The sequence below is a fragment of the Protopterus annectens genome, chromosome 1.part0 (assembly GCF_019279795.1).
Source record: "Protopterus annectens isolate FY-2018-M chromosome 1.part0, PAN1.0, whole genome shotgun sequence".
NCBI classification, from domain to species: Eukaryota; Metazoa; Chordata; order Ceratodontiformes; family Protopteridae; genus Protopterus; species Protopterus annectens.
In genome coordinates, this window is record NC_056725.1 from 904,563,708 (window position 1) to 904,576,991 (window position 13,284).

A 13,284-nucleotide genomic window follows, 5' to 3' on the forward strand; every position below is an offset into this window, starting at 1 on the left:
TTTGTTCATATAATGCCAAACAAATTACTCATTATGAAAGGGTACACTGTTATATATAAATCAAAGGTCTACAGTTAAATAATTAAAGAGTACTGACTTAAATATCTTGCCGTATACTCTCACTCCAAAAGACAGAGCTTTGCATGTCCCCATTCAGTATATGCTACTGGCAAAATAACTCTTTCACCTGATTCCAAATAGAGAATTGGGCTCATCTTGCAGAGATGATAAAATAAATGAAAGGAAGGGCTTTTCTTAATGAGGTAAACACTGTAACTGTACGTGGAACCTGGAAGGAAGCCAGACTGCGATAACTAATCTAATGTTTGCAACACTGATTTGTAAATAAATTGTTTAGAAACAAGCTTGGTCGTCAAACAAAAAGAACACCATTCTCACAGTTGCAGAGGGCAACAGCATTTATTAATGGTGCAAATGGTGACAACTGCAGAGATGTATGCATTTTTAAATGTCTAGTAGGTCTAGGGTAACATTATAAGGTTCATTAATTCACTTATTCTTTCAGGGCTGGAGGAGGCCAACAGACTGTCTAATCACTCAGTGGGTACAAGGCTGTGTACTAATCATGAATGGAGTGCCAACCAATCACAGGGAACACGCCCACACAAACACACAACCTGTGTGTCATGGCATGACTTTGGGATTCTGAATACAAAATGGAATTTTCAAGTTACACTTTCATTTCCGGGGCCTGAATAAACTGCTTATAATAGCTATTTAAAACAAATGCAGAATGGTCATTCCCTAACAAAAGAAAAGGGCACTTTGTTGTCCACTTACTGGTGATCCTGGTTGTCCTTCTTGTCCTGGTTTTCCAGGAGGACCTGCCACTCCTGGAGCTCCTGGGGTACCCTGTATGACAGGAAAATTAAGTTATAAATAAATATGCATTTTATACTTTTCACCAGCTTCAGTACTTACTGATTGTTCTCATAAGTGAAATACCTGGTATAATTAGTTTTGTCATCTTGTAATAACAAGTACTAATTCCATTTTAGCATTATATTATTTATATGCAATACTTGCCACATTTTAGCATATTAAGATTAACTTATCTTTATTCACTGATCACAAACATTATCCCTAAGTGTATTTCACTTGCAACAGAATGACCCTTCTAAATTAAGTAATATAGATCAGTTTAATTTTAGATTTTAAGTGACAAGCCAAATGCTAGCTGCATTTGGCTCACACTTCCTAAGTTCTGCTACCACATGACTCTGAACAACGATCACCAAGCCAGTTACCTTTAACATGCACTTCTGAGTGATAGCCTTACCAAGGCAAAATAAATAACAGAAATAAAATGTATGTGAAACATGTAAGGAAGGCATTCCAATAAGTAGGATTTATAGCAAGCTAAAAACTCCATTAAACATCTTATGATGTATACAGCAACTCCAGGAATAAAGATTATTCAACAATCTCTCACATAACAATAAACTAATATGAAAAAAAACTTCAAATGAAATGCCATTACTGTATATCTTATGAACCAGATTTCAAAACGATTTATTCTGAGGGCAACATGGTTCACTAAGCTAGTGAGTCTATATGAAACATAAGAGATCCCAAAGAAAAGGCTTTCCACCAGCCTTCATTGCACATATGCATAATGGGATTTATGAAAATCTTAGAGGTTAGTGCAGTCATTACACCAAATTTGAAAACAATCCAAGCTCTCATTATGCCAAAGACTGAGAAAGTATAAACATGCATTGTACAATAAAACCAGCAGCTTGCAGAGCTGCGTAACCATATAGCCCTAGCACATCAATGTAAATGAGTCTAAGATCTGGAGAAAGTAAAAACTAATGGGGAGGCCAAATGTCAGACTTAAGGGTAATTTTAAACATTACTCTAAGTCACATAAAATGTTGACTGAACAATGGATTTTGCATTAACACATATGTTCCAGAAGAATAAGTATAAAATACTAATGTCTGGCATTATTGACTGTAATCCTCAGTGATTTAGGAGAACATCAAATGAACAGGACAAAAAAAAGAGGCAGAAATCAGGCACAGTTTAGAGCAATATCCTAGTGTTGTATATCTAGCAGCCTAAATGATCTATTTCCATAATTTATAAATCATTTTATCTTGGGGTACAAATACTGTTCAAAACAAACTCATTGTTAGGCCTGTTTTATAGTAAGTCAAGGTTCCTTCTATTACGTCTGACATAGAAATTGTTAAAAATCTTGACTATGTATAAATAAAAAAAATTAAAAGATTATTTAAGTGGCAATCTAAAACAACATCAAAATTAGACATCAGCACTTCCACCTCTGCAATGTACCTTTGCTTCATGCAACCATACAACCACGTGCATCAATGGTACATTATGCTTTAATGATTTCACTACTGAAAATTAGCAGAGTGGAACAACAATAGGCCACTACAGATCATGGTCATTCCCAACCTACTGAACATTTCTGATTAGATCACTGAAGTTTTCTTTTGAAAGTACTTGCTCTGATGCAGTACAAAATTCCACAGCTCCCATATGATTGTTATTTTTAACCATAAGAGTATGCCTTGTCAGGCTGCATATTAAGGGTTCCTTTATCACCTGCTATATACAGTGCTTTCTTTTTTCATGGTGAGATAAAAGTTTCTAAGTAAGAATCTAACAATTAGTAAAGCATTAAAAATTTGGAAACTGTATTACTGCATTGTCCTTTCTTTGCCCACGATACATCAATGGGATCTCTCGACCCTGTACTTTTTTTTTTTTTTTTTACATTTCGAAGGAGCCTGCAATGGAAGCCATACAACTGCTTGTGTTTATGATCAAACAAAAGATACATTTAATGTAGATGTTAATGCCAACCTCATTATAAAATAATGCTTATAGCTGTTACTATGTCTGATTCTCCTACATGATCTACTATCAGATCCCCAATTATGCCAATCTTGAGTAATCAATGCATCTATTCCTGTTGTAAGCAGGACTCACTCCCTTTTGTGCAAAAACAGATTAAATGAGAAGTTCTTGGTAGTTATCACTGGGACTACAAACAGCACTCAGCAATGAATGGCTGCTTGCTAGAATTCCTACTTTTTAAAATAGGAGCTCTCATAGGGTGGCTTTTTTTCAGAATTAATGCTGGAATGGAATCTGCACCCCTGGCTTTACTGCATTTAAAATATTTGACATGACTCACATAAAATGTATTTTATTAAAAAAAGCCCCCCACCACCACCCCCACACACACACACACACACACACACACACACACACACACACACACAGTTTGACTAAAGACTCTGTAAAATTATTGCTCTAACAGAAGAGGTGTAAGCAGTAGTCTAAAACCACCACTGTTGCTCTGAGACTAGAATAAATCTAGTTTAATGATCTTTCATAAAAGAAATGGCACTCTCTAAATGAACAGTAATCAAGCTGCAACCTAATTTGGTATCCACATACGTTATTACTTAACTACTTAAAAGACTTAAAGCAATATTAAATGAATGCAATTTTTTTCCTGTAACCAGTGCATTAATGTAATTCCTTTGACCCAAATCATGTCCAGGCACCTCAAAGCGACTGCAACACAATCTACTCCTGTCATCATCCTGTCTTATCAGACACACATTATGCCAGTATGCTGTTACTTAAAAATAACAGCATTATACAGATGAGAAAAGTATGAAAACTGTCAATGCAGAACTTTTTGCCAATTTTTCATAGTTACAGAAAGCTGAAACTAAGGATTTGCTTATATAAACATCATACTTTAACCTAAATATTAGTCATTCTATCAAGTTTGCTTTGATAATAATTACATGAATGCACATACCATTTGCCCTGGTGATCCTGGTGGTCCGGTGGGCCCTGGTTTACCTGGGAATCCCTGTAGGAAAAGATAATTAGAAAGGTCATACTCAAAAATTAAGTATGAGATCAACACTTCAAAGATGAAGACAAAAAAGTCTGTCGATAAACTTTTTTTTTTACTGTTAAGCTGCCACGCTTATGCTTACTTGATAGTCTGACATCACAATTTCTTTCCATGTGAGATATTTGTGCTGGACTACCTACAATAAATGTCTCTTCTAATTGTTAAAAGATACATGTAGATACCAGTGGTCATTAAAAATATATTTCTGCCCTCTTGTTCTCTTGCTCTTCTTTCTCCTGGTCTCCAGTTGCATCTCTGTCTCCTAACAGTCCTTTTTTTTACCATTGCAACCATTGGTCCTAAACACTTTTCATAGCTATCTGAAATGTTACTGCAACACCTCATAACATAAAGTTAAAATATTTCAGATGTCATGCCCTGGATAACCAAAGTGTGTCAGGTGTCTCTGTAGGTTGTTACTGAATGGGAAAACTAAATCCTTACTAAGTGTGATCTGCGATCGTGCTACGGTAATGACATCCACCACAATGGTACCACTGAGCAATTCCTAGGCTTATGTATTTTGTTGTTGTTTTCTGCTAATAACGAAATATCACAATGCCTACACACATTCTGCCTGTCTACTGTTACACAGTTTGCATTCCTCCAGGTGGCAGTTGTAAAACCAAAGGTGTCACTTCTCCTCCTCGGGAAAGAAGTACCATAAAGCGTTTCATGAAGTACCATTTACATCCTCCTGATCAGCCTGCCATTTTTCCCTGACATCTCAACAGAATTATCAGTAAGGCTACGTTGGTCATTTACTTAACACCCTGGCATGTCTTCTTGTGATCAAAACAGAACTTTCCTTAAAGCTTAACGAGCTAGCAAGCTGTCATCTAATCACACTGGCATGTTTGCTTGTTAGTTCGAAGGAAAGCTGTAGATATCATGTTATAGTCAGGTAGTTACATATGTGACTCACTGTTTAGGGTATTTCTTAGATTTGGTGCTCCAAATCTGCATAACGACCCTTGCTTTGGCAGTAGAACCTGTTTCTTGATCTGATTTCCAGTCAGTTCATTATGCATGTAACTTGCTCCAGCTATGGTCTCTTGATCTTTTACTTAGAAAATTTAGGAATTTCAGTGCTGTATCAATTTATCAGTTTACTCCTCCATTCCAATAAGGCTGCAAAACTCTCTTGATTCATTTGTACCAGTTCATCTATGTCTGATTCACCTGTTTCCACATCATCAATGGTTTGATGCTGATCTTCTTGGTTTAAGAAGAGTCATATGGAAGCTTGAGTGTAAATGGCACAGGACTGGCCTCATGGATGTTAAGCTCAGTCTTGATGAGCACTGCATTCTCCATCATGCAGAGATCACTCAAATGAAGTCAGCATGTCTGTCCTGAGCATTGCTCTCAACCTCTAAGTGGAAGAAATCTGGAGAAAGCCAAAACTAATGGACAGACAAACAACCAAAATCAGACAGATTTTAAATATTGCTCTACTGAACTTAGAAACTTGATAGAATAATAGTTGCTTTGTTAGCATGCCTTTTCTGAAGGATCAGGAATCTGAAATTCAGATGCACACCATTTAATCTTTGATTATTTGCCAGAAAACCACACATTTTTTAAGGATCTGACCAAAATTATGAGTAAAAAATCTGGAAATTCCACAAAAATCTGGACAGTTGAGAGGCATGGTCATGAGAGAGCTCTTTTGCAACTCATCTGATTACCATGCTGTGTAATCTTCTTTGTCTGAATACTCAGAGAGCTTCTACAGCTGAAAAATGTGAACTGGCCAAATGACGTTTTGCAGCTAAGCTTGGATCCCTCTAGTCTGCATCTCCAGCCATGATAAGCTCAAGGACTACTCTTAATGATCATTACGACTGCACTCGTTAGTAACAAAGTTTCAGATCACCACTTACACTGAACTCCTGATTGTAGTTTCAAGTATTCACCCAGCAACCTGAGGAATGGACTCTTGCCCAGTTCAACAGGTTCAGGCAGACCTTGAAAGGCTGGGACCAATTATTTATCAATGACTTCTCTGACCTATATGCTTTCCCAACACTTATAATCCAAATTGTAGCTTTCTACAGATCGCCCACCATGCCCCAAGATTCTCATTACACCTTTCTAAACATACTGGAAAATATTAAGATACAACCAAACACCCTAATACTGGGTGATTTCAACTACCTTGCCATAAACTGGGAAAACTACTTGTGTACCAACACCTTTGCCCAACGGTTCTTGGAATTCATAAATTCCAACGCCCTGGATCAACTAATAAATAGTCCCACCAGGGGCTCCAATATCCTAGACCTGGTCATTACCAACATGGGAAATCGATGCTCCCCATCTATGGTCACCACCTCGATGATCAGGTCTGACCATAAGCTAATCACCCTTAATATCCACATCCCAACCCCCAGTAAGGAAATCTCCATAAAAAACTTCTCCAAAGCCAACTTCATGCTACACAAGTCAGAAGTGACAAACTTCATGGCACCCATGCAGATGGGAACTGAAAATTCGACTGCTGTGTCCTACACTACGGCACTGTATGAGCACATCCACTCATGCATGAATCATGCCATCCCAAATAGAACCAAGATGCTCTCCTCCAAGAAAAGGAAGACAATCTGGTGGTCCCCTGCCATAAACAAACTACTTACAACAAAAGGAAGAAACTGTTGCAGAAAAGAGGAAAATCCCAGGATGCAAAAAACTCCCTTACCAGCCTCAGTAAGAAGCTGAGATCCCTCACAAAATCCTCCAAAGCTAGTTATGAAAATAAAATTGCCAACAATTTCAAAGACAACCACAAGGCATTCTATAACTATGTCAAGAATCTAAATGGCAATGCTCAGATCTGCTCTGAGCTACAATAGAATGGCATTAAATATACTGATCCCAAGGATATTGCCAATATCCTGGCAGATCAATTCAGTGCCAACTTCACCCACCTCTCGCCCCCTAATCGGCCCATCTCAATACCAAAAGATCGCTAAATTCTGGTAATAACGGCCACACAGGTAAAAAATGCACTCTCCAAAGCTAAGAATACAGCATCCATGGGACCAGATGACATCCCGGGCTGTGTATTACATGAATTACAAAATGAACTGGCACCTCATCTAAGTGTCATGTTTAATCATAGCCTCACCTCAGGCTTCATGCCCACTGAGTGGCGCACAGCTACAGTTATCCCACTCCACAAGGGGGGGGATCCACCTTCGATCCCGGGAACTACTGCCCTATCAGTCTGACGAGCCTGATCTGCAAAGCCATGGAACATATTATCATGGAACTTATAAACAAAGACATTGGCAACCTTCAAACACTGGGCCCCACCCAGTTTGGGTTCGTGAAGGGCCGATCTTGTCTCCTGAACCTGACTGACTTCTTTGAATCAGTCTCCAGAGCCAAGGACAAGAGTAAGGTGGTCCACACAGCCTATATGGACCTCGCCAAGGCCTTTGACACCATCCTCCACTCTGGAATCATAGATAGACTTACTAAGCTGGGCGTTAATCCCTATGTCACTTGATGGGTTGCCAACTGGCTTACTGACAGAACCCACACTGTAAAAGTAACCGACTCCAAATCCAGCTCCATACAAGTGACAAGTGGAGTACCTCAGGGTTCAGTCCTGGGACCGCTCTTGTTTGGCATCTGCTTTTCTGAAGTACAGGCCAACACTAAGGGACTCTGGCTAACAAAGTTTGCAGATGACTGTAAACTGGGAGACATTATTGAAGCCCCAAATGATGTGGAAACTCTACAAAAGGGCCTTACAGAAACAGATGCTTGGTGCCAGAGCCATGGGCTCAAGCTCAGTGCCAAGAAATGTATAGTTATCCCCTTTGGGAAAAAAACATGTACCCGTGAATTACCACATAGGTGGCAGTACACTAAACACTGAAAGTGTGATAAGAGACTTAGGGATACAGGTGGATAGTGGTCTCACCTTCGATAACCACATCGCCACAACAGTCAGGAAATCCTTCTATGTGACACACCTCATCACTAAGGGCTTTTCACCCAGAAAAAAAGGAGGTCATTGTCCCACTGTACTCATCCCTCATTAGGCCCATTATAGAATACAGCGCCCCATTTGGTATGTAACTCTCAAGACATCTGCAACAACTGGAAAGGCCACAGAAATACCTCAATGTAAAAATCACAAGCCTAAAGCAGATGCCCTACGCTGACCGCCTTAAAGAAGTCCAGATATACTCTGTCGCATATCATCTACTCAGAGGTGATCTCTGCTTAACATACAAGGCCATGTCAAACCCAGAGCTGTTGGACATGCTACACTAAAGAAATCCCAATCCCTCAGAGCCACATGCTGCAGGGATCTAAACCTTGTCATCACAATAAACAAAACATGCTGGAGGGATAGGTTCCTGACCCAGAGACTCTCCAGACTCTGGAATAGACTGCCCATACATGTCAAGCAGAGCACCTCTTTTGCCCTCTTCAAAAGCAACCTTGATGATTGGATGGGGGAAAGGAAATTCACCCTGGGGATCACATCAGTCGCACTGCTAGGCAGGGGTCCAGGGAAGTAAATAGTGTGGGAAGAAATAGCCAGGGAATTGTTTTGGCTAGGCTTGTATAGGCCCTAGGGTCGATAGCCTAGTACCAACCTATGAACCTATAATGGAGGGGCTTATGTGTCTAGCTCTTGAAGAAATACACAGCTGAATCTAATGCGCTTGACAATTACTGCCCTGTCTCTAACCTGCCACTTGTTGGCAAGGTTATAAAGAAAGTGTTATCTGCTCAGCTTCATTCTATTATTTGGGAATATGAAGTTTTTGACCCATTTCAGTCTAGTTTATGAACAAGATATGGCATTCAGATTTATTTATTTGTTTACTGGTTGTTCACCTGGTAAGTGCACTGGTCTATTGACCCTTTTCAGCCATGACCATTGCTCTTGCTATGGTATTAAACTATCTTCTGTTGTCAAGAGATCAATGGTACTACTCTGTGTTAGTCTGCTTTAATCTCTCCTCAGCATTAGACATGGTTGACCATGGAATCCTACTGAAGCATCTTTGGACAAATAGAGGAATCTCTGGTAACAGTTATAGTTTATCTACATCGTAACTTTTGGGACAAGTGCAGGGGGCTGTGTCTGAAGTTAAGATGTCTTTATACTTCCATAATGATTTTGTACTTCCATAGAGTTCAGCTTGGTGTGTATTGTTATTTTTTGTGCATTTGAATCCACTGAGAAATCTTATTTGATGTTTATATTATCATTGCTATACCTCTCTTCAATTGAGAACAAATATCAAATTGTTAATAGTCCCGCAGATGATCTGAAGGTCATCCTGAGCTTTATGTGTGGTAATCAGTTAAAGCTTAACTGTCACCATGGCAATTCATACCATCTTTAGAAACTCAGTTTTCCAGCCCTGATATCCTGTATTATTTATCAGAGCAAAAGGCTTGGCTTTACTACCAATTTATTCATCATGACCATCTTACAAGCCTCAATTCTAAACTTGAAAAATGCTGCAACAAAGTTGCCAGATGTGCTTGCAAAAACACTACCAGACCCATCACTGTTTACCACTAAAACATTTAACTGGCTCCAACTTCCTCATCACCTATCTTATATCCAGCTCATCTTAACCCAAAAAATGATCTATCCCCCATTTTCCTGCTTGGCAATAATCCCTATACTCCAATATCATCTACCAAACCTTCCCCTTTGGTCAAATCATAAACAACTACTTACCATCTAAAAACCACAAAGGTCTGCTGGGTTCAGTCTCTGTGTCAATAATGCAGCTAGAACTTGGAATAAAATTAAGTCAAGGCTATCTCACACTTTCATTGTTTGAAGCCATTACTAAAAGACATCCTCTCTTCCTCCTGGCTTTGTCCCTGCTCATCATCTGAGACATATCTTCTCCTAACATCCTGCATTCATCTTCCTATACCTCCCTTAAACAATAAATCACTTAACCTGCTTTTCCCCTTCTAATACTTTACCTTATTATAGTACTTAAACTTCTATTCCTACTTCTAATTAGGACAACCAAATTATTCCATCCCTGCTTTTCTATTAACACTTAAACTTGCTTATCCCCTCTAATACCTCACTCTAATGTATTTGTTAAACTGCTCCTACCCACCTATCTTATACACCACTCTTCTATCTATAAATTCTGAATACAATGCTTGTATTTTAATGTTTGTGAATATCAAAACAATTTTTATCATACTGACTACTATGCTATGTATTCACTGAAAATGAGCTTGCTCAAATCAAACTAAGGTACAAAAAATCTCCTAGACTGTATATATGCCACTGTATAGAAAATGTCCTTCATTCGTGGATTGTGTTGTCATATAAAGACATGGAGTTGTATATATGCCTCTGTACACAATTTTTTTTGTCATTTGTTGTAATTGTACCATTATGTTATGGAGCTTTTCGCCCTGGGCCTCCTCTGTAAATGGACCTTGCTCCAGTCAAACTTTCCCGGTAAACAAATGTAAAATAAAATAAATAAATAAATAAAATAAAATGCATTACAACATTTGTTACTGTAAACATTGATTGCATTAAACTGTTACCTTGGAGCTTTTCTCCCTCGGCCACCACTGAAAAAGCGCACCAGTGCCCAGTCGAATTTTCCCAGTAAACAATTATCAATCAGTCAATAAATAAATAAATGAATAAAACGTATTTGTTGTTTTCTTCACAATGTAACACTGGCAGTCAAGGACCACATGTCTGTAACCACTGAGGAATTTTCTGTGGATGTGCATGCTCTGGTCTCTTCATAGCTGGATTACTGGAATTGTCCTTCCACAACCAGACTACCACCCAGCACTTCCTGTTATCAAAATATTATGCCATTTATGTGAGATTTACACTAGCAACCAGTATAACTGTCTAGCATTAATAAAGTTTTGGTATTATTCCATTTTACCTTGCATAATCTGTGTTCACCTTACCTGAAAGAATTCCCTGCCCCATACAGACCTTCCAGGGCCCTGTATTCTGAATTTCTGAGGATTGCAGAGGTTCCAAGGTATGCACAGACTCCTCAGGTTATCATTCATTTTTCTTTCAGGTACCAGACCTATGGAACCTCCTAGCCCAGTGGCTACAGACGTTTCTCACACTGTTTAGCATTATAAAATCTATAAAAACATTGTTTTTCAGTTTTACCAACAACTTAACAAAAATAGAGATATTTAATCCAGACATATTAATTTACAGAACTGTAACTGTCTGTTTTACTAAATAATCTTATTGAATTGTTTAAATGAATCTGAAATGGATGGGCCAAGATTGCATTGTAGTATAGCATGTACCTCACAAGTCATTGATTAAAACCACTCCTCTGCTAGAGCGGTTTCCTTTTTAAACAGGTCATACTTCTTCAAGTACCATAGAAAAGAACTGTTGCTGGCTATGTGTGTCTCTTTAGAATAAGTAAGTGTATAAACCAAAATTTCCATTCATTGTTTTTTTTTTTGTAAGAAATAACACATACCATAAAGTAAATTAAACACTGAAATGCTTTAGAGAAGAAACAAGCCTTGTATGCTCCTGAGACTATAGTGATGGTGAAGATGGGGATCATACCTCTCAACCTCGTAGCACAAGAAATCTGGACAAAGCCTAAAACAATGGGGGACAAAATCTCAAAAATACGAACAGATTTTAAATATTGCTTTTATAGACTTAGAAAGTTGCTAGAATAACCATATTTGCCTTAGCAGGTATTTTCTGAAGGAAATTAAGTCTGAAACTCAAATGTACAATATTATTTAGTTATTTCAATCCCCAGTGGCTTGCCAGAAAACCACACATTTTATGAGGAATAGGCCAAAAATGTGAGGCAAAAATCTGGGCATTCTGCCAAAATCTAGACAGTTGAGCGGTATGAGTGGGGATGCAGCTGCATCAAAAGCAGGTGTTAAGTGCCTTTTGAACAAACATAAAAAGAGTGAAATAGTGACTGATAAAGGCAGTCTGCTAAATGGGAAAAAATAAGCTGAAAACACCTCTTGGGAAATCAGTATTTAAAAGTGCATCACTGCCATCATTTTCTTGTCAGGATTACTTCTGCTGAAATGTAATGATATAGCAATAACCCACGCCTGGGTGTGGGTAATGCTGGATTTACCCACGGTTGGCGTGGTTTGGTCATGAGGCGTAGCCCGAGTGGCCAAAAAAGCCAACCGTGTGTAAATCCAGCATTACCCACACCCAGAAGTGGGTTATTGCTATTAAACAATGACATTACTTAAGAAAAAAAAAATTACTTTTCTTAAATAATGGCATTGTATAATGCATCCTTGCTGCCCTTCCGCAGCTGTCTGGTATTTTGAGGCAGTTCTGATGTACTGCGCATGTGTATGCCTACGCAGTACATCAGAGCTGTGGGCAAAAGCAATGGAGAAAGCAAGATCTCTGTTGCTTTTTACTGTTTTGCTATGTTAAATGGCTTTAACATAGTGAGACAGCTTTAAAAAAAGCAATGGACAATCTCCGTTGCTTATTTTAAAGCTGTTTCGCTATGTTAAACCCATTTAACATAGCGAGACAGTTTTGAAAAAAGCAACTGAGAAAGCAAGATCTCCGATGCTTTTTACAAACTGTTTTGCTATGTTAAATGGGTTTAACATAGCAAGACAGCTTTAAAATAAGCAATGGAGATCTCCGTTGCTTATTTTAAAGCTGTCTCGCTATGTTAAATCCGTTTAACATAGCGAGACAGGTTTAAAAAAAAAGCAACAGAGAAAGCAAGATCTCCGTTGCTTTTTACACACTGTCTCTCTATGTTAAAGGAGTTTAACATAGCGAGACAGCTTTAAAAAAAGCAACGGAGATCTCCGTTGCTTTTTTTAAACCTGTCTCGCTACGTTAAACTCCTTTAATATAGCAAGACAGTGTTTTAAAAAAGAATTATACTAATGGAAAAAGTCTGGGCGACCGGACCTTTTTCCATTAGTATAAGTCGATTTACAACGTGCACGCTGACCAATCAGTGTGCACAGTTTGGAATATTAATGGGGGGTCATGGTATAATAATCCATTTTACCTGAATAATTAAATGTGACCTTTCTGTAAACAGACACTTCTTTCAATTAACAAATAAAGATTTTGGGATTGTCCATAATGTTTAACTGTAACAAGACATACAATTTTTGCATGGAAAAACAGTGCTATGAAGCAAAGCAATTCCAGAACTGCAAAAACAAGTACATGCAGCTGGGTCTGTTCTGCACAGCTGTACCAAATTAAATGCTTAAGATATGGACAAAACCAGATAAGGAATTCCTTTAAATATGCAAAGGAAAAATGGGATCACTGTTTCCAGATAACAGATTATTTCTCTACTTGT

The 13,284-nt window shown here is 38.3% G+C and overlaps 1 protein-coding gene across 3 annotated transcripts in view; it reads right to left on the reverse strand.

Moving 5' to 3' along the window:
- Positions 1 to 13,284, reverse strand: part of COL12A1 (collagen type XII alpha 1 chain) — a 589,904-nt gene that overhangs the window by 46,443 nt on the left and 530,177 nt on the right. For all 3 annotated transcript variants that reach the window (XM_044063907.1, XM_044063925.1, XM_044063915.1), the window contains 2 exons: positions 3,830 to 3,883; positions 802 to 873 (listed from right to left, as the gene is read on the reverse strand). In XM_044063907.1, the coding sequence (XP_043919842.1) occupies positions 802 to 873; positions 3,830 to 3,883 (126 nt within the window). The remainder of the gene's footprint in view (positions 1 to 801; positions 874 to 3,829; positions 3,884 to 13,284) is intronic.